Below are 21,663 nucleotides of genomic sequence, written 5' to 3'. Positions count from 1 at the left end.
TTTCCACCATCTACAAGGCACAAGTCAGGAGTGTGATGGAATACTCTCCACTTGCCTGGATGAGTGCAGCTCGAACAACACTCAAGAAGCTCGACACCATCCAAGATAAAGCAGCCCGCTTGATTGGCACCCCATCCACCACCCTAAACATTCACTCCCTTCACCACCGGCGCACTGTGGCTGCAGTGTGCACCATCCATAGGATGCACTGCAGCAACTCGCCAAGGCTTCTTCGACAGCACCTCCCAAACCCGCGACCTCTACCACCTAGAAGGACAAGGGCAGCAGGCGCATGGGAACAACACCACCTGCACGTTCCCCTCCATGTCACACACCATCCCGACTTGGAAATATATCGCCGTTCCTTCATTGTCGCTGGGTCAAAATCCTGGAACTCCCTTCCTAACAGCACTGTGGGAGAACCGTCACCACACGGACTGCAGCGGTTCAAGAAGGCGGCTCACCACCACCTTCTCGAGGGCAATTAGGGATGGGCAATAAATGCCGGCCTTGCCAGCGACGCCCACATCCCGTGAACGAATAATAAAAAAAAAGTCAAAGCAGAAGAATAAAATCTCAGTTGTCATTCAAATCCAGTTTATTATTTCTCTATATTTCTCGTCACGTGACAAGTAAACAATTCTGATTTTTTTTTTGTTGAAATATAAATTTTGAAAAAGTTCTTCTAAAGAGCAAAACGATGGAAGGCAAAGTTGTATTCTTGATTACATTTATACCCAAGATTGGGACTAAAGTTTGAGAACTAAAATTAGGACAATTTTTTAACAAAGTCCATATAAAACTAAAAAGGACCAATCTTTGAAATAGAGACCAGACTTGAAGTTAACAAAGACCTTGCTCTGCAGTAAATTGTCCATAGCCGAAACCATTGCTTTTGCCTGGAAATTCCTGTCATGTGACCGCTTATTCAACCTCATAACTGGTATCTATGGGGTTAATTGGACTCTAGAGGAAACTGTTCTTAATGCTGTTGTGCTAAGTAAACATTAAAGGAATAGTGCAGGATAAGGTTCAACGTGAAATGTATATTATTTGAAAGTACTCCCTGATGTATGCTGCCTCTGTCAAGATTGCCTCTTGGTTGTTGATGGGAAGTCTGTGTTTATGTGCAGTGCTTGGTGTGTGTCAAATGCCCAGGGCCCAGCTCAGTCTAATTTAAACAAATGGGAACTAACATCCTCTATATATGATGGTTTACAAACTGAATTTATAACCAGCCCCCCATTACATTGTTTCCTTTGCATGTAATTAAAGTGAGGATGACTGAGCATGAGTATTGGAATATTTTTCTCACTTTTCAATTACTGCCCCATTACTTAGACTGGCACTTCAGTGCAGGTACTGAGGGAGTGCTGCATTGTTGGAGGTGCCGTCTTTTGGATGAAATGTTAAATCAAGATCCCATGTCACTATTCAAAGAGGAGCAGGGGAGTTCTCCCATTGTCCTGACCAACATTTGTCCCTTAACCAACATCAATAAAACAGATAATCTGATCATTTATCTCATTGCTGTTTGTGGGACCTTGCTGTGCGGAATTTGGCTGCTGCATTTCCTGCACTACAACAGTGACTACACTTCAAAAGTACTTCATTGGCTCTAAAGCATTTTAGGATGTCTTGAGGTTGTGAAAGGCACTATATAAATGCAAGTTCTTTCTTTCTCTCTCTTTCTTTTTCTTTCTGTCTTTCTTACTTAATGGAGATAGAGACGACCCATTCAGTATCTTTGTTGTGCTGATGTGGTGTACATACAACACCATGATGATTTTGATTTTCTTTTTCCCCATGGATGTATATTTTCTTTTTCCATCATTTTCCTTCCCCATTTTTCTTTGCCTGGCTTTACGTTTCGCAATCGAGTGTGGGAGCAGTGGGTGGTGAATGGGACCACCCAGGCCTTAAGGTCTTCCTCCCAATTTTCCATTCCCCCTGCCCTCACTGGGAGACACTGCAGCTTTTTCTCTGTGCCTCCTCGCACAACACAGCTCAGAACGGAGACTGATCCTTGTGGTGTGGGGTTAATCTTTAGTCCATCCCTGCGCATGGTACTGAGCAACACCATTAAATTATTGACATGGCAACCATCATCAGTCATGTGTTTCATAAATACTTAACCATGAATCTGGTGCCTCTTTAACACTGGGTACGCTTCCTGAGTACATGATTATAAGATCTTTTGAACAAATTGAAGTGGATGGACATTTTTCTCTCTGATATAAATATGATCAGATTAAATTATGTCGCAGTTAGTGCATCAACAAATAGATAAAGCCAACTCTATTTGGAAAGCGCTGCTCTGACTTTGCATCACAAATAGTTTTTATTTACCAATTTTCCCCCTCCCCTTTTCCTGAAGGTGTTGGCTCCTGATGGGGTACAGTGCCACAGGTGCCTGAAGCCCAATCCTTCATGTGTGGGCCTAGTCAGTGAGAGCCAGCAAAGCATTTGACCCGTGTGGGGCATCACAGCTGAGTGCAAACCTACCTTCACCCAACACATGCACACTTTCAAGAAGGAGCCAGTGGATATAAATCAGGAACAGGATCTCTTTTTTTATTTCTCCCTTGCTATTTCATGCCCTCCGAGGGCAATTAAAGCACCCCAACTGAGACTGGGAATCAAATTTGGACCTTCCGCTCTGTTACGGTTCAGTGATGCACCAGGCGATGCCTTCACCCACTGAGCTACCAGGGGCGACTCTCGTATGTTTAACTGTGATCAGACATTGAAGTCTTGAATGTGTTTGTTTGCAGTGGAGCCGAGACAAGTTTGAAGGATTGTTCAAACAGCCGGCAGAGAACGTCAACAAGTACTTAGAGTAAGTACTTTTTTTTACCATTTGTTCTGAGTTTATCTTGGTCTGTTTTTTTTGTGTGGAAGAGGAGTTGGCTAAAACCAAGGAGATAACACCTAATGAAACGGGTCATAGTTGGGATTAAATTAAATTTGATTTATGTCTTCTCAATGAGCCAGAATTAATGAAATAAAAGAGTGTTTTCAGTGCACAATTGCAAAATGTTATCAGGTTACAGTTCCATGTGGAACCTTTCCTTTCCCTAGCATTAGCTGAACTAAAAAAAAACAGGTATTTTTCTTGCCAGATGTAAGTCCTGGAGATCAGCAACTGGGCCTGGTGGGGGGGAGGAGTTTGGGGGGGGGGGGGGCTGCAGGGAAAGAGGTGGGGGGGGGGGGCCAAGAGAAGAGGTGGGGTGCAAGCAAAAGGTAGCCTCCCCATCTGGAACTGTCAAATGTGTCTAGGTCTTCAGGCAGGAACTGGCTAAAGTAAATACAAGTCAAACTTGTTTGGCTTTCTCTGCTGTTCTTACTGTAATAAAGTTCTCTTTGGGATTTGTGCCCATTTACGGCATCTCCTTGAGTCTGCCCAGGACCTAGACTGCTGAGGCCGGCAGGTTTTTTTTTCCCCCCCTTTCGAGTTTGCACTAAGAAATTGTCTTAAAAAGGTAATAGTTTCTACCTAACAGTTTACTGAAGAGATTGTTTATCTCGTCTCTGACAGTAAGTTAAGTAGGCGGAACTCCAATAAACACTGTAACTGTCAAACAACCGTAATTCTGTACTTTTGATTTGCGTATATTTCTTTCCTTCCTCGCCAACCGCCCCCCCCCCCCAGCCCCGCCCCCAAACCAATCCCAGCTCCTTTGCTTATGTTTTCCCTCTGTTTATCTGATCTTGTGGAAGTAACCTTTTCACCGGCGCCCAGCTGAATACAGATTGTAAAATCCTGCATCCTCGTACCCCTGGTCCACTGAGTCAGCGGTAGACCCCCTCCTCAAAAAAAAAAATGGCTGACTTCGTTCATAAGGCGCGCCAAGTCCAGAATGCACTCCGCGACACGGTGTCGGCAAAGGAGTGAGGAGGGAGGTGAGGTACCGGTGGAGAAAGGCAGAGTGGCTCCCTCTCCCCACCCCACCCCGGCACGGTCTTGTGACGTGACCCGGTTCGGAGAGTTTTGCTGCTACGACAGATAACGTTGCCAACCCTCCCAGATTCATCTTGTTATCAGCTTCTCATTAGTTTCGTACCTTCCCGGAAACTCTCTAGTCCGGCCGGTGTTTGAAATGTCAAGGCAACGTTTGCCTTCTCTCGGCCATCTTATTAACGGACTGGTGCTGCAACTTACAACGTTACTGTGAGGCCAGCACTGTCTCACTTTACAATGAAACCTCCCGGAATACATCCAACCAGAGTTGGCAACCCGAATGACTGAGCAGTGATGGTCTTGCAGGTGCAAATGGGTCGCGGGTAATTTCGCGATTCACGGTAGTATCGGTCGCCATTTTATACCATCACTAACTGCTGCAAATGGCAGCAGAGGTTTCACTTACGGTGAACTGAGACACTCAATGAAACTGCTTCCTACTGAATAAACAGAAACGCACCAAAGTTACACATTAAATCCCATGACCGAGCTTCACCCCTCCGTGCGTTTACACAGTTTGTAAACCCTTATGAACATGCAAAATTGACTGGCAGGAAAAGACGAGCTGGTCCATCAAGCCTGCCCTACACCATGATGGCTGGACCATCATGACCAGACACGTCTTCCCATCCCACCCGACAGCCATGTAATCTTCTGGGAGAGGCAAAAAAAAAAACAGGACCAGTAAGGGGAAAAAATACTCTGGAAAATTCCTCTCTGACCCCCTCAGGCGATCGTAACCAGTCCAGGACTGAATAAACAACACCTCCATGCTCTAACTGAGCAAATGTTTTCAGATTTGGGACATGTCACCAGAACTGTGTTTGCTCTAATTGTTTCCACTTTTACACAGTGGGCAGGTGATGGATTGAGGTGCGGGCTAAATGTTGAAATGTTCCTGCGTCCTCCAGTGAAGGTCTGATGGTTTGACTTGGCCCTCATCCATCATCTGGACACTGTAATCTGAATTTCCGTGCCTTTCACAACCCCACGACATGAACTTCTACTTCAAAAGAAATTTCAGTTTGGTGATAATATTGAGCACCTTGTGCTTAAAGGGACCTTGTTGCTACATTGTGGAGTTTCTAAACAGCCTGAGAGCTTAAGGGCTCAGTCTGAAATAACTGTTTAGGCTTGTCACATTGGCCACCGGGGAACAGTCACACAGCAATGGCTGCTCTGTCAGCCGTAGCTCAGTTGGTAGCAATCTCACCTCTGAGTCAGACGGTCGTGGGTTCAAGCCAACTCCAGAGACTTGAACACAAAATCAGCACTTGCTTGATGCATCTATGGACATCAGGCTGGATTATTTGGTAAATGCCCCCTACCCCCCACCCCCCCCCTTCCGTGCGGTGGCTTGGAAGGATCTGCTGGAATAGAATCGGAAAGGGGCAAGCTCGCAAGACTTGGCAAAAAAAAAAAGGTAGATTAAACTTCTAATTCAGGAGCAATTTACCCGGGTATGGAAGGATGTTTCTTCTTGATGATGGAATTGTCCAATGTTCTTCTTGGTGCGTTTGTTTCTAAAATGGGCCCCGTTTTATGCCTCGCCTTTAAACAGGAAGTAATTGTTTAAGAGATACACTCGAAGCTCGCTCTCCGGCCACACAGTTTGAGCTTCCTCTGTAGATGGCCGTAACTCCAATATTTAGTTGCGTCGGAACAGGAGCAGGAATGAGCGCAAAGTAAAACTGGAAAAGTAGAGCTTGAAAAGTTTGTTAAAACTTCATTACAGGGTCCTTGTAATGAGAACCCTCCAAGACCTTAGCCTGCTGAAAGAATAATGAAACCCTTTTGAGGCCTATTCTCATCGCATATATGCCATTAATGAAAGAATGGAATAAAGTGGTGGTTCTTTTGCTATGTAGAGGGCGCGATAGTGTTTTCCTTTCACTTTTATTCCTCCCCTCCACCCCAAAATTTTTCGCTGGGACGTCCCTGTAATCGCAGATTTTCTTAGTCCGAGGTACCTGCTATTATTGTTTACCCTCCTCCCCTCCCATATTATGAGCCATCTGCACCCAAGAGGAAAATGCCAGGTCATGACGATATCACCGTGGAAACGGTCGCCAGGAGAGTGGCCCGACTCCCAATCTCCTGCTGCAGCAAAGCTCTCGGCCTCCCCTCTGCTGAGACCAGGAGGTCAGCACGTGGGGAGGGGTGGGGATCGAGGGCGTGAAACGGAGCAGCACGGCACTGCTGCACGCTGTGCCCGCTTGGCGACCTACCCCATAATCCAGCTGATTATAAGTGACTCCTTTGTTTTCAACGAACCTTCCAGCCTGGTTGAGAACAGGCAGCAAGAAGAGAATTGCCAGGGAAATGATTTAAAAAGTGAAAGGTAGACAATGGCAGGAAGACCCTCAGCTGATCATTTCAGGCTAAATTAATTCCAGATTTTCACTCTTGCTGGAGAAGGGATACAGAACGAAGTGGCTGGAAGCAAGACAGTTAATTTTGAGCTGGACAGCCACTAAATGTTACCTGTTTCCTCTTTCCGCTCTTGTGAACTGCACATCTGCAACTAATTTTGGGGACTCGCTCACTGCCGTCTCCATCGCCATGGAGAGGCAGCTTCTTAAACGAGCTTTGTTGCTGAGAAGCTGTGACATGAGTTCATGCAGTCCAGTCTCTCCCAGCCCGTCCCCAGTGGGCAGGGTCCATGGCTTGGACGCTGCAATGGTGGGGGGGAAAGGGTGGGAAATGGTGTTTCTAATCAGTGTTTGGGACGGCAGCCGAGCTGGAGCTGAGCTTTCTTTCCTATTGGCATCCGGAGAGATGATAATGAACGAGGGAAAACTAACAGCAGGACCGTACAGGAGGTCAGTTGGTGCCCGCAGCTGCCTTTATATTACAGGACTGCAGCGGTCACCGAGGCATAGCTACCCCTCCATCGACTGCACTCCATTTTTTTTTTAAAAACTCATTCTCGGGATGTGGGCATCGTTGGCGAGGCCGGCATTTATTGCCCATCCCTGGTTGCAACTGAGTAGCTTGACAGGCCACTTCGGTGGGCAGCTAAGAGTCACCAATGTTGGTGTGATGGTTTTTCTCTCCTCTACACTGCCTGTAAAGTCAGGGCTACTGTAAGTGGCAGTGCTGTAATTTTTTTTAAATGTATTCATTCTTGGGATGTGGGCATCGCTGGCAAGGCTGGCATTTATTGCCCATCCCTAGTTGCCCAGAGAAGGTGGCGGGCCACCTCCGTGAACTGAAGCAGTTTGACACAACTGAGGGCAGTTAACAGTCAACCACATCGGTGTGGGCCTGGAGTCACATGTAGGCCAGACCGGGGTAAGGACGGCAGGTTTCCTTCCCTAAAGGGACATTAGTGGACCAGTTAAGTTTTTAAAACAATCTGACAGCTTCATGGTCACTTTTAGTGATGCCAGCTCTTCATTTCCAGATTTTCTTTTAACTGAATTCAAATTCACAGACTGCCAGGGTGGGATTTGAACTCACGCTTGTACAAACAGCCCGATATTTGGGGAACCGGCCCATGAAAATGCAGGTTAAGGGAGCTGGTTTCAGTAAAGTGAATGCTGGAAGCTGGTCATCTGCATTTGTAGCATGAGTGGCACCCCAACTGAGGGTGTGGCATGGAGGTCACTCTCCCTTAACAGGAACAGTGGGAAAATAAGCAACTTGTTGATACCGTGCCCAGCGAGTTAAACAAGGATCCATTCTCATTGATCTGTATGTATTTGTCAGTACACATGAGGGTGTGTGTCTCTCTCTCTTTGGTGTCCTAGCCAATATTTATCCCTCAACCTTTTCCTAAAAAAAACAGATGATCTGGTCATTATCACATTGCTGTTTGTGGAACCTTGCTGTGCGCAAATTGGCTGCCGTGTTTCCTACATCACAACAGAACTTAATTGGCTGTAAAGCGCTTTGGGACGTCCTGAGGTGGTGAAAGGCACTATGGAAATGCAAGCCTTTTTTTCTTGACTAGTCTTCCAATCGCGTAAGTGCGCATCTCACTCTCCTCCCTCTCACTACACCACTTTATCACTTTCAGTCTTCGAATCGCTCTTCCTCTGTCCACTTGACTGTCGCCCATAGTCACTGTGGCAAAGTAGGTTTGAGCTGAACCTTCCCATTGCTGTTGATGTGCAGGTGGTGACCTACCATTGCATGGGAGCATGTTGTACGATGGGAGAGCTGGGCATTTTTTCTTTGTAGTGAAGCTGAGTCCAGTTGACAGCCATTAATTTAACCGATTCAGTGTTGCATGTCTCAGCTGCAGAACCTGTGTGTACGTTGAGACCAAAACAAGGTCACAAGATGATTAGGGTTCAGGAAGGCCATTCGGCCCCTCTTGCTTCAACCATCCAGAGAGCTCCTATCATCACTCCACTGTAGCATCCAATTGTTTCTTAAACCATTCCTGAGTTTTTGCCTCTGCCACTCTATCTGGAAGTTTATTGACCGCTCTTCGGGGGTAATTTTAACTTAACTCGCTGGGCGGGAAACCCACGGGATTGGGTGGAACGCTGGCTTTATCCCCACCCAATATTACTCTCCGTTGGCTTAAATGGAGAGTAAAATCGGGCTGAGTGTAAAACCAGCGTTGCACCCGATCCCATCAGTTTTTCGACGAGTGGGTTAAATTAAAATTGCCCCTTTTGTGTGAAGAAGAATTTCCTAAAAGTACCCGTCTCTAATATGAACCTGTATCCCCTAGTTCTATTCCCGCGTTTAATTTAAAGTAACGTGCTGGGTTCATTTTTCTATACCCTTTATGATATTCAAGCCTTTATAAGATCACCTCCTTTTAAAAGACGAAAAGCCCAATTCCCAACACACTGAAGTGGAACAAAGGGAATTATTTAATCTATAGGTTTTTGGAGTGTTATTTTTCAGTCTCTTTTTCTTTCACCTGCTCTCTTTTCTTCACACTCTCTCATACACATCAACATCTGCAAATAACCTGTTAACATTACAGGCTACAAAGATTTATATCCAGCTCCGTTTAATCCTTCAGCTGTGTGTTTCAGTTCTTGTTGTAATATTTCACTGAATATTATCATTCTTTACCATCATCATGAGCTGCCAAAGCTTACATTTCCCTCAACTCTTGAATTACAATCACTTGTGCAAAGATATTTGATGTTCCCAACTGTCTAGCCTTTGGCCCTCCATTCGCCACGATACTTCTGAAGCTACCTGTTTAAAATTCTCATCCTTATGTTCAAATCCCTCCATGGCCTTGTCCCTCCCTGTCTCTGTAACCTCCTCCAGCCCTTCAACCCTCCGAGAACTCTTTGAGTTCCTCCAATTCTGGCCTCTTGTGCATCCCCCACTTCCTTCGCCTCAACGGTGCCATGCCTTCAGCTGTGTAGGCCCCAATTTGGAATTCCCACCCTAAAATCTCCACCTCTCTGTCCTCATTTAAGGCGCTCCTTAAAACAACAACAACTTGCATTTATATAGCACCTTTAACGTAGTAAAACGTCCTGGGGCACTACACAGGAGCGTTATCAAACAAAATTTGACGCCGAGCCACATAAGGAGATATTAGGACAGGTGACCAAAAGCTTGGTCAAAGAGGTAGGTTTCAAGGAGCATCTTAAAGAAGGAGAGAGAGGTGGAGAGGTTTAGGGAGGGAATTGCAGAGCTTAGCGCCTAGGCAGCTGAAGGCACGGCCGCCAATGGTGGAGTGATTAAAATCGGAGATGCGCAAGAGGCAAGAATTGGAGGAGCGCAGAGATCTTGGAGGGTTGTAGGGCTGGAGGAGTTTACAGAGATAGGGAGGGGCGAGGCCGTGGAGGGATTTGAAAACAAGGATGAGAATTTTAAAATCGAGGTGTTCCTGGACCGGGGACCAATGTAGGTCAGCGAGCACAAGGTTGATGGGAGAACAGGACTTGGTGCGAGTTAGGATACAGGCAGCAGAGTTTATGTTGAGCTGGGAGGCTGGCCAGGAGAGCATTGGAATAGTCGAGTCTAGAGGTAACAAAGGCATGGATGAGGGTTTTAGCAGCAGATAAGCTGAGGCAGGGTTGGACATGGGCGATGTTACAAAGGTGGAAGTAGACGGTCCTGGTGATGGAACGGACATGTGGTCAGAAGCTCATCTCAGGGTCAAATAGGATGCCAAGGTTGTGAACGGTCTGGTTCAACCTCCGTTGACCTACCTCTTTGACCAAGCTTTTGGTCACCTCTCCTAGTGTCTCTTTGGGAGTGTCAAATTTTGTTTGATAATGCTGCTGTTGAGCGCCTTGGGACATTTTACTACTATATAAATGCAAGTCGTTGTGAGTAAATGATAAGAGCGAGAGAGTGTGGCTGATGTGGAGGAGGAGAAAAAACTGAAGTGAAACAGGAGAGAGAAATGGACTAAAGCTGAGGGGGAGAGAGAGAGTGGGGAACAGACTGAAGTGCAGGAGGTAAGTGGCATGGTCCAAGGTTTGCAAGAAACACAAAATAGATTGGGAGTTGGACTTGGCATTGAGCCCTGTTCCAGCGTGAATCGAAAGCAGTTTTATCAGGCATGGCCCACTCGTTAGTTGTATCACAGGCCGGGCCCATTATTCCAAAAGGTTGGATGCTCCTGCACATGAGTAATTGGGCCTTTCTGAATGGGAGCCAACTGCTCGGTCGCTGGAACCAGCAGGTCAAAATATAACGGTGAAATCTTTGTGTGCTAGTGAACATTATAGTGAAGAATTAGCACTGAGAGGGCCATAGCAGAAGGTTTCTCGCATTCTTTGATGCTTTGCACAATTGCAAATGATGGAATGTGACAGACCCTAGGTTCATTTGCAGTATTTGACTGTAGACTGTAACCCAGTGAAAAGTAAAAGAACAGTACAAACTTTTTCATTTATGGTGTTTTTAAAAAAAAATTGTTACTGTCTCCCAACTGTCCTCAACTTGACATTACAGTGTACGTTGAAATATTACTTGGTTCTTAACTAGAGCCTGAACTCTAATGATGACTGATTCCTCTTTACATTAAACAGAGACCCTTCTTTTATGGATCGGACAATGGCCCTACAGGAAGGTCAGGCTTTGGAAATCCTGGAAGGTGTTTACAAGAGTCTGGTTACCGATAAACCTAAGTCCTGGGCCGACTGCCTGGCCTGGTCCAGGAGACACTGGCAGACACAGTACAACAACATCATCCGGCAGCTCCTGCACAACTTCCCACCGGAGCAGGTACGAGGCTGGGGGTGGGAGGGTGGGGGCAATGGAGGCTGTCTGGGGCATTGGAATAAATCAGTGTTTCAGCACTGGGACTGAACAAGAGTAATTACTCTGGCAGGAGGGTTTAATGGGAAGAGATTTTCATACAGACCTTGTCACAGACTGAACAGTATTTCTTTTAAGACGGATAACAGGTTTTTTTTTTCCTTGTGGAATAGGGGTTACCTAAAGGTAATGTGTACTGCAGTATTCATCATACCGTATATTCTTAAACAAAACAGTAATTGGGTCATTTTTTTTTTGTGCTTAAAGTTTCACTCTCACCATGTTGGCTCTTTATACCTGAGATACACATCTGGCTAGGAGCACAGATAGGTGACCTTTGACCTTCCAGCAGTGCCACTCTATGCCATACTGAATGCTAAAGACAGGCATGAGGGAGATCGTCGGACAATAGTTTCTTCTGAAATGAAAGGCTAGCGTTCTAACCCATTGACCCTCTCGATCCGACAAGGAGCTGGTTAAAGGACAGAGTGGTACATTGGGTTTCCACCCTATTCCTTCATAAATGTAAGGAGTCGCACAACACCAGGTCATAGTCCAACAGCTTTATTTGAAATCACAAGCTTTCGAAGCTTTGCTCCTTGGTCAGCTTACATTTGTCCACCCCAGTCCATCACCGGCATCTCCACATCATGACTACTATTCCTTCATAGGAACAGGAGTAGGCCATTCAGCCCCTCGAGCCTGTTCGGCCATTCAATTAGATGTTGACTGATTGATATCTTAACTCCATTTACCCGCCTTGGTTCCATAATCCTTAATCCCCTTACCGAACAAAAATCTGTCGATCTCAGTCTTGAATTTTTCAGTTGACCCCCAGCTTCAACAACCTTTTTGGGGGAGAGAATTCCAGATTTCCATTACCTTTTGCATCCGGACATCCCCCCCCGCCCCCCCCACAAACGGCCGAGCTCTAATTTTAAGGTTATGCCCCCTTGTTCTGGACTCCCGCACCAGAGGAAATAGTTTCTCTCTATCTACCCTACCAAATCCTTTAATCATCTTAAACACCTCAATCAGATCACCCCTTAATCTCCTATACTCGAGGGAATGCAAGCCTAGCCTTTCACCTCTGGGACATGGATTGCATACAGTCGAGACTCACTGATTCAAATTTCCTTTTCCTGATGGCTGTGGAAGTGTGAAATGAAATGAGCTTGTGCACACTTCAGCTACTTTATTGTCGTTGTTGCATGCCAGTTTTTGCAGGTCTTTTCTCCCCTCTTTTATTCGTTCATGGGATGTGGGCGTCACTGGCAAGGCCGGCATTTATTGCCCATCCCTAATTGCCCTTGAGAAGGTGGTGAGCCGCCGCCTTCAACTGCTGCAGTCCATGTGGTGAAGGTTCTCCCACAGTGCTGTTAGGAAGGGAGTTCCAGGATTTTGACCCAGCGACGATGAAGGAACGGCGATATATTTCCAAGCCGGGATGGTGTGTGACTTGGAGGGGAACGTGCAGGTGGTGTTGTTCCTGTGTACCTGCTGCTTTTGTCCTTCTAGGTGGTAGAGGTCGCGGGTTTGGGAGGTGCTGTTGAAGAAGCCTTGGCGAGTTGCTGCACTGCATCCTGTGGATGGTACACACTGCAGCCACTGTGCGCCGGTGGTGAAGGGAGTGAATGTTTAGGGTGGTGGATGGGGTGCCAATCAAGCGGGCTGCTTTGTCCTGGATGGTGTCGAGCTTCTTGAGTGTTGTTGGAGCTGCACCCATCCAGGCAAGTGGAGAGTATTCCATCACACTCCTGACCTGTACCTTGTAGATGGTGGAAAGGCTTTGTGGAGTCAGTAGGTGAGTCACTCGCCGCAGAATACCCATCCTCTGACCTGCTCTTGTAGCCACAGTATTTATATGGCTGGTCCAGTTAAGTTTCTGGTCAATGGTGACCCCCAGGGTGTTGATGGTGGGGGATTCGGTGATGGTAATGTCGTTGAATGTCAAGGGGAGGTGGTTAGACTCTCTCTTGTTGGAGATGGTCATTGCCTGGCACTTATCTGGCGCGAATGTTACTTGCCACTTATGAGCCCAAGCCTGGATGTTGTCCAGGTCTTGCTGCATGCAGGCTCGAACTGCTTCATTATCTGAGTGGTTGCGAATGGAACTGAACACTGTGCAATCATCAGTGAACATCCCCATTTCTGACCTCATGATGGAGGGAAGGTCATTGACGAAGCAGCTGAAGATGGTTGGGCCTAGGACACTGCCTTGAGGAACTCCTGCTGCAATGTCCTGGGGCTGAGATGATTGGCCTCCAAGAACCACTACCATCTTCCTTTGTGCTAGGTATGACTCCAGCCACTGGAAAGTTTTCCCCCTGATTCCCATTGACTTCAATTTTACTAGGGCTCCAGGGTGCCACACTTGGTCAAATGCTGCCTTGATGTCAAGGGCAGTCACTCTCACCTCACCTCTGGAATTCAGCTCTTTTGTTCATGTTTGGACCAAGGCTGTAATGAGGTCTGGAGCCGAGTGGTCCTGGCGGAACCCAAACTGAGCATCGGTGAGCAGGTTATTGGTGAGTAAGTGCCGCTTGATAGCACTGTCGACGACACCTTCCATCACTTTGCTGATGATTGAGAGTAGACTGATGGGGCGGTAATTGGCCGGATTGGATTTGTCCTGCTTTTTGTGGACAGGGCATACCTGGGTAATTTTCCACATTGTTGGGTGGATGCCAGTGTTGTAGCTGTACTGGAACAGCTTGGCTAGAGGCGCAGCTAATTCTGGAGCACAAGTCTTCAACACTACAGCCCAGATGTAGCCTTTGCTGTATCCAGTGCACTCAGCCGTTTCTTGATATCACGTGGAGTGAATCGAATTGGCTGAAGACTGGCTTCTGTGATGGTGGGGATATCGGGAGGCGGCCGAGATGGATCATCCACTCGGCACTTCTGGCTGAAGATGGTTGCAAACGCTTCAGCCTTGACTTTTGCACTCACGTGCTGGACTCTGCCATCGTTGAGGATGGGGATGTTTGCAGAGCCTCTTCCTCCCGTTAGTTGTTTAATTATCCACCACCATTCACGACTGGATGTGGCAGGACTGCAGAGCTTGTCCTGAAGGTGATGAGACATGCTGGGAATTTGGTTCCACAGATGTTTCCACTACCTCGCTCAAGGGGCCCTTCTTAATGTGAGCCTAGACAGTTATTTCACCATGGGTGGCATCATCACACTTTCCACCAAGGGGCATTGGGCAGAAGGGGGGAATCCCTGGTTATTTTTTGTTTCTCTACCTAGACCACGTCCATTGATGTCGATTGTAATAGACCTACTCCTGCTCTGCCTGACATCACCTAACTCTGTGTGGACCAGGGATTAAACCCACACCACATGGTGCGTTTACCAACTACACCACTGGGGGAGCTTTTAATCAAGACCTCGATGGGTTTTAAATACACTGCACAAAGCGGCCCATAATTCTACACTATTTGGCACTAAATGAGCAGTTTTGCTCAGCAAGGATTAACTGGGCGATGGACGTGTCCCACTGGCACAGGCAGGATGCTTTCCTGAGTCTGGGTTTAACGGACGTTGTTAGGAAGAGTGTAGTCATGCTGTACATGGCCTGAACTGACTTGACACTGATACTGAGTGCTCCGAGCAAAAAAAAAGTACTGAATTCCCCAGCACTATCGCCCCCTTATCTTGATTAGCACAAATCCTCCCCCCCCCCGACGAATCAGAATTTATTTTGGCAAAATATCCTGGCAAGAATAGATTTATTACCAGCTGGCTGTTTTCGCACAACATTAAGAACTGTAGCATGTACAATATAAACCTTCACGTGGAAGGGACGTGATATTGTGAGCAGCAGGCTGGCTGCGTCTTCAACTCCTGCTACTATGTAGCCACCAAGTTTTATGCAGCCATGTTGCATAGAATCTCACAGCGCAGAAGGTGGCCATTCGGCCCAACGTGCCAGTACCGGCTCTTTGAAAAAGCTATCCGATTAGTCCCAACCGCCCCCTGCTCTTTCCTCTTAGCCCTTTAGATTTTTCTTAGTGAGCATGACCTCATTAGGACAAAGCCAATTCTACATGGCAACTAGCAAACATACGATGGCCACCCAAATTTGTACAGGGACGTAACCCTGGCAGTAAGGCTGGCTTCACGCCACTGATGCCCTCCAGGAAGTACCCACACCAGTAGGGGCACATCTCGGACGCACACCAGCCCGCACAGGCTGGAAGCTCTGGTGCCTGCTGTTTTCCGTTAGGGAGTTGATGTCTAATTCTTCCCTCCCCTTCCGCCCCCCCCAACCTCAGACGATTTTGTTGCCCTTCTAGACCCTATTGTAGCAACACCTTTAACGTAGTAAAACATCCCACGGCGCTTCACAGGAGCGTGGATCAGGCAAAATTTGACATCGAGCCGCATGAAATATTAGGACAGGTGACCAAAAGCTTGGTCAAAGAGGTAGTTCCTAAGGAGCATCTAAAAGAAGGAGAGAGAGGTGGAGAGGTTTAGGGAAAGAATTCCAGAGCTTAGGACCTAGACAACTGAAGGCACGGCCACCAATGGAGGGGCGAAGGAAATTGGGGATGCACAAGAGACCAGAATTGGGAGAACGCAGAGAGGGCTGGAGGAGATTACAGAGATGGGGAGGAGCAAGTTCATGGAGGGATTAACCCTCTTTAAGGGGGGGTGGTGGGTGGTTGCTAATAACATCATTAATTTAAAAAAATAATTATTTCCCTTGCCTTTGGAGTGCCAGGCTGCTTCCTCTGCCCGGGTTCCCCCAGTGGGGCCCACTTGTGCCCTTAAACTTATGCTGGAACCCAGGGTATCTGTATCCTGGTGGAGTTAGTTGCCGTTACAGCGGGAGTCCAACCAGAGCGGCTGAGCAATTGGTCATAGCTGTTCCAGCATATAATTCTTTTTTCTTAAGAACGCACCCTGGTTAAATGATTATCTTTTAATTAATTGGAGGGCTAAATTAACACCAGCTGGTGAGGCCTACCTGCCTCCTGTGTACTATTAGACACCGACCTTTTGTGATGTTGCTTTAGGGGCAAGACAAGTAAAGGTTAATCCAGAATGAAAACAAGAGGCTTTGTGTTGGCACGTGTGCAGTCAGGGCCTGCTGTGGATAGATTGCAGATTTAAAAGGGGGATGTAATCTGGCAAAAAAATAGGTCTCCGTGGACTCCCACTCCCTCCCCCACATCCCAAAACAAAAATGTAATTGGTTTAGGTTTATATTTGGTCGTTCACAAATGTGTGAGAGCAGACAGATGTAGAGACCGAATTCTTGCAGTTTTTTTAAAAAAAACAATCTTTTGTCTCGACCAAGCTTCCATTTAAAAATGCAAAGAATTGTAACTTTTATTCCACGTCCGAATCTGTTTCAGCAGGAACTCTGACTTACTTTTTGCGAAACATTTAGAAGAAAAAGTAACAGATTTGGATCAGACAACAGCAAGTTACATTTTTAAAGGAAAACCTATTTTAGCAACAGTATTGGCACTACTGTGCAAATTGCCTGTTAGGCAGCTATTGAGACTGTAAAGGGGTTGATTGATGGTCATTAATGTAAGATCCTCATTCTCACATTCCAATGCCCACCCCTACCCTCAGTGACCCCCTTCAGGTCTCGTGTCCCCAATTGCAGCCTTCACTCCTTTCGCACCAGTCTGCTCGTCGTTCCCTGTCCTCTTCACTCCACTCAACAAAGGTGGCTGCTCTTTCAGCTTTCATGCCCCTGTCACTTGGAGCCCCTCGAGCCTGTTCCGCCATTCTGTTAGATCATGACTGATCTGTATCTTAACTTCCTTTACCCGTTTTGGTTCCGTAACCCTTAATACCCTTGCCTAAAAGAATCTATCAATCTCAGTCTTGACATTTTCAGTTGACCCCCAGCCTCAGCAGATTATTAGGAAAGAGAGTTCCAGATTTCCACCACCCTTTGTGTGAAGAAGTGCTTCCTGACATCACCCCTGAACGGCCTAGCTCTAATTTTAAGGTTATGCCCCCTTGTTCTTGACTCCCCCACCAGAGGAGATATTTTCTCTCTATCTACCCTATCAAATCCTTTGATCTTCTTAAACACCTCAATTAGATCACCCCTTGATCTTCTATACTCAAGGGAGTACAAGCCTAGTCTATGCAACCTCCAAGGCCTTTCTCCTACGTTATCTTCGCCAACTCTACATCCCAGCTCACGCCATCTGCTGCTTCAACTCTGATCTGTATATGTGTGTTCTTCCTCACTCCCTCAGTGTCGGTGGCAGAACTTCCAGCCATCATACCCTTGCAATCTGGAATTCTCTTCCTAAAGCCCTCCACCTTTAAACCTGTCCATGTACCTTGGCGAGCCTCCCCAAAACTTATAACCCCCACCCCCCCCCACCCAATCCCTTCAAAGAGCAATTCATTACGTGAAAGACTCCGTTAAAGTGTATGCTGTTATCATCATACAGCCCATCCAGCTCATCGTGTTGTGCTCTTCTTCCTGTCTTGGCTCCGAGCCTGTAACAGTTAACTCCCTGAATCTCGCTCTGTATTCCACACAGCCTCACTGGAGATTTAGCTACGGGCCCAAGTTTTGCTCCTGAGTAGGATTCACGCCCACATCTGCCCAGAAGAGCAGAGGTCACACCGCAGTCCTATTGGCTCATTCTGCCTGTACCTTTTCCCAGTAAGCTCTCCGAGTTATGTTGGCAGTGCTCGCTGTTGAAATAAACTGGAAAAAATAGGAATTCCTTCTGAACTTTTAAAATGAGTCCATCATAGTGAAACTCACTCTTTGAATGGACAACTAATGACAAGTCTGATTCTTTCAATGGTGCCTGAGTGGCCGCTCACTTGAATAGCACTACAATGAAGAGTGATTGGCCTTGAGCATCAAGATTCAATCTATGCCCTTATGTTGTTAAAGGAGTGCGTCAGGGTCTGAAAGCAGATTAAGTGCAGGATATAGCCAAGAACTTTAATCAGCTCCCAAGACCCCTATTCTAGTATAACATGCACTGGAATGTTCACTGGCACCATTAAAATATGAATTTCCATTTATCACAATAGTAAAATATATTATGACAAACAACAACACAATACTGCTTTAAATCCAAGCATGCAGGTTTTTAATATGCATCAATATTAACTCTGGGCGTTTGTTTAGTTTCCTTTTAACAATCTGTCCACCAGTGTGTTTTGATCTTATAGTTGGTGATTAGCCTTGTAACAAATAATCGCCTTGTAACAAATAATCACCTTGTACACTGAAAACAATCTTAGTTCAGAGTTGATGATCAATCCACCTTAATTAGGCTGTGGTAGATTTGGCACGGCCTTTAACCTAACCAGTTAAAGGGAAAGTCTTAACACTCCCCTGATGCTCAGTTGGTCGTTGGTGGTAAAGGCCATGAGCAGCTGAGTCCTACCATCCAGGAAAGTCCCAGGCTCGATGTCCAGTCTGTGCTGAGTTGTCTAATCTCACACGGGCTGACACTACAGTCTCGGGCTAGAGAAAATTGCCTAGGATTCTCATGGCTGATCATAGTCCTGTGACCCCTGCTGGAAGTGTGCATGTGTGGTCATTGGTTGGAAACAGTATTGAGGTCCAGTGTGATGCTCCCTGTGGTCGAATAGTCGACCAGCACTCATTGTCTAGACTTACATATGAAAGATGGCCCATTAGGCAAGATACTGGAGGGCAACCAGCACTCATCAAACAGTCTACAGGAGTGGAGAAAGTTGGTAGGAAAAAGAAGGGAATTAAATGAAAATCCAGGCTGCGAACTACTTTTTATTTTATTGTACATATTCCCTGAGCATTCCTGCAATTCATTTCAATCCTCAGAAAACACATCTCAAAGTGGGCATTTTCCACTTGCTGAGAGTAGCAATGGGTTTGCATTGGGAGAAATTTGGAACGTTTTGTCAAAGGGATGATTATGTTTAACTGCTCGTTAAAATGCATGGGACCCCGGGACCTTTGAGATAGAAAACATAATTTTCAGACTTCATAAGTATTTAGTTTGTCAGTGATTTTCCTACATTACAACAGTGACTATACTTCAAAAGTACTTAATTGGCTGTAAAGCACTTTAGGACGTCCTGAGATCGTGAAAGGCACGATATAATTGTCCGTCCGTCCGTCACTTGCATTTATATAGCGCCTGTCATGACCTCAGGACGTTCCAAAGTGCTTTACAGCCAATGAAATAATGTAGGAAATGTGGCAGCCAATTTGCACACAGCAAGGTCCCACCAACAGCTATGTGATAATGATCAGATAATCTGTTTTTTTTTGGTATTGGTTGGGGGATAAATGTTGGTCAGGACACCAGGGAGAACTCCCCTGTTCTTCTTCGAAATAATGCCATGGGAGCTTTTACATCCACCGAAAGACAGTACCTCCGACAGTGTAGCACTCCCTCAGTACTGCACTAGGAGTGTCAGCCTAGATTTTGTGCTCAAGTCTCTGGAGTGGGACCTGAATCCACAACCTTCTGACTCAGAGGCAAGAGTGCTACCCATTGAGCTATGGTTGACACCTAATAGAAAAACTTGCTTCTGCAACTCCTGTCCCTATAGAATTGGGATCTCCATTTTATTTAGCAACCGCATGATTTTATCAGGTGACGAGCATACTCGCCCTCGTTCTTATATAGTTAATGACAATGGAATGATGGAAGGTGTCGTCGACAGTGCTATCAAGCGGCACTTACTCACCAATAACCTGCTCACCGATGCTCAGTTTGGGTTCCGCCAGGACCACTCGGCTCCAGACCTCATTACAGCCTTGGTCCAAACATGGACAAAGAGCTGAATTCCAGAGGTGAGGTGAGAGTGACTGCCCTTGACATCAAGGCAGCATTTGACCGAGTGTGGCACCAAGGAGCCCTAGTAAAATTGAAGTCAATGGGAATCAGGGGGAAAACTCTCCAGTGGCTGGAGTCATACCTAGCACAAAGGAAGGTGGTAGTGGTTGTTGGAGGCTAATCATCTCAGCCCCAGGACATTGCTGCAGGAGTTCCTCAAGGCAGTGACCTAGGCCCAACCATCTTCAGCTGCTTCATCAATGATCTTCCCTCCATCATAAGGTCAGAAATGGGGATGCTCGCTGATGATTGCACAGTGTTCAGTTCCATTCGCAACCCCTCAAATAATGAAGCAGTTCGAGCCTGCATACAGCAAGACCTGGACAACATCCAGGCTTGGGCTGATAAGTGGCAAGTAACATTCGCGCCAGACAAGTGCCAGGCAATGACCATCTCCAACAAGAGAGAGTCTAACCACCTCCCCTTGACATTTAGCGGCATTTCCATCGCCGAATCCCCCACCATCAACATCCTGGGGGTCACCATTGACCAGAAACTTAACTGGACCAGCCATATAAATACTGTGGCTACGAGAGCAGGTCAGAGGCTGGGTATTCTGTGGCGAGTGACTCACCTCCTGACTCCCCAAAGCCTTTCCACCATCGACAAGGCACAAGTCAGGAGTGTGATGGAATACTCTCCAATTGCTTGGATGAGTGCAGCTCCAACAACACTCAAGAAGCTCAACACCATCCAAGATAAAGCGGCCCGCTTGATTGGCACCCCATCCACCACCCTAAACATTCACTCCCTTCACCACCGGCGCACAGTGGCTGCAGTGTGTATCATCCACAGGATGCACTGCAGCAACTCGCCAAGGCTTCTTCGACAGCACCTCCCAAACCCGCGACCTCCACCACCTAGAAGGACAAGAGCAGCAGGCACATGGGAACAACACCACCTGCACGTTCCCCTCCCAAGTCACACACCATCCCGACTTGGAAATATATCGCCGTTCCTTCATCGTCGCTGGGTCAAAATCCTGGAACTCCCTTCCTAACAGCACTGTGGGAGAACTGTCACCACACGGACTGCAGCGGTTCAAGAAGGCGGCTCACCACCACCTTCTCAAGGGCAATTAGGGATGGGCAATAAATGCAGGCCTCGCCAGCAACGCCCACATCCCATGAACGAATAAATTTTTTTAAATGACCAGATGTGTGGAAAAACATACACTTTGAAACTTGTTTTTACTTTGGAGATGAAATGATAAGATTTGGTGGCAGAGCCTAGATATCAAAGGTACATCCTGTGCATTAAATATAAAATGTCAAACACCTGCAGTTATCCCCTTTGCATGGTTCTTTATCTGCGGTAAGCTCACCTGTGTTGGCTATCAACTGATGAAATTACTAATCTCATTCCAGGTTACAACTTCAGGAGCTCCTTTCTGGTCAGGTCCTAAGAGATGTCCTCATCCTCTGGAATTTGATCCCAATAACGTAAGTGCTAACTCCCACGTATCCTGTCCAGCTGTATGTTGCTTTGTTAGAATGAGGGAATAATGTAAGAAACGGATGATAACTGTATTTCTGTTAAAACAGAATTGGACTTTCAGGGTGAATGATGGATGGCTAGCATTTACTTATAAAGTTGAGGGGGCGGGGGGAGAATCCCCCAATGGTGAGGTGGCATAGCATGAGGTACCAATGCACAACTGGCACTGGC

At 46.6% G+C, this 21,663-nt stretch overlaps 1 protein-coding gene across 1 annotated transcript in view; it reads left to right on the top strand.

The window, feature by feature from the left end:
• LOC137334044 (ubiquitin-like modifier-activating enzyme 1) overlaps positions 1-21,663 on the top strand; it is a 212,513-nt gene that overhangs the window by 77,123 nt on the left and 113,727 nt on the right. The window contains exons 16-18 of the mRNA XM_067998471.1: positions 2,775-2,839; positions 10,930-11,125; positions 21,363-21,437. Of these exons, the coding sequence (XP_067854572.1) occupies positions 2,775-2,839; positions 10,930-11,125; positions 21,363-21,437 (336 nt within the window). The remainder of the gene's footprint in view (positions 1-2,774; positions 2,840-10,929; positions 11,126-21,362; positions 21,438-21,663) is intronic.

Source organism: Heptranchias perlo, chromosome 17, assembly GCF_035084215.1.
Source record: "Heptranchias perlo isolate sHepPer1 chromosome 17, sHepPer1.hap1, whole genome shotgun sequence".
Lineage (NCBI taxonomy): Eukaryota > Metazoa > Chordata > Chondrichthyes > Hexanchiformes > Hexanchidae > Heptranchias > Heptranchias perlo.
This window is presented reverse-complemented; position numbering and strand designations above follow the sequence as displayed.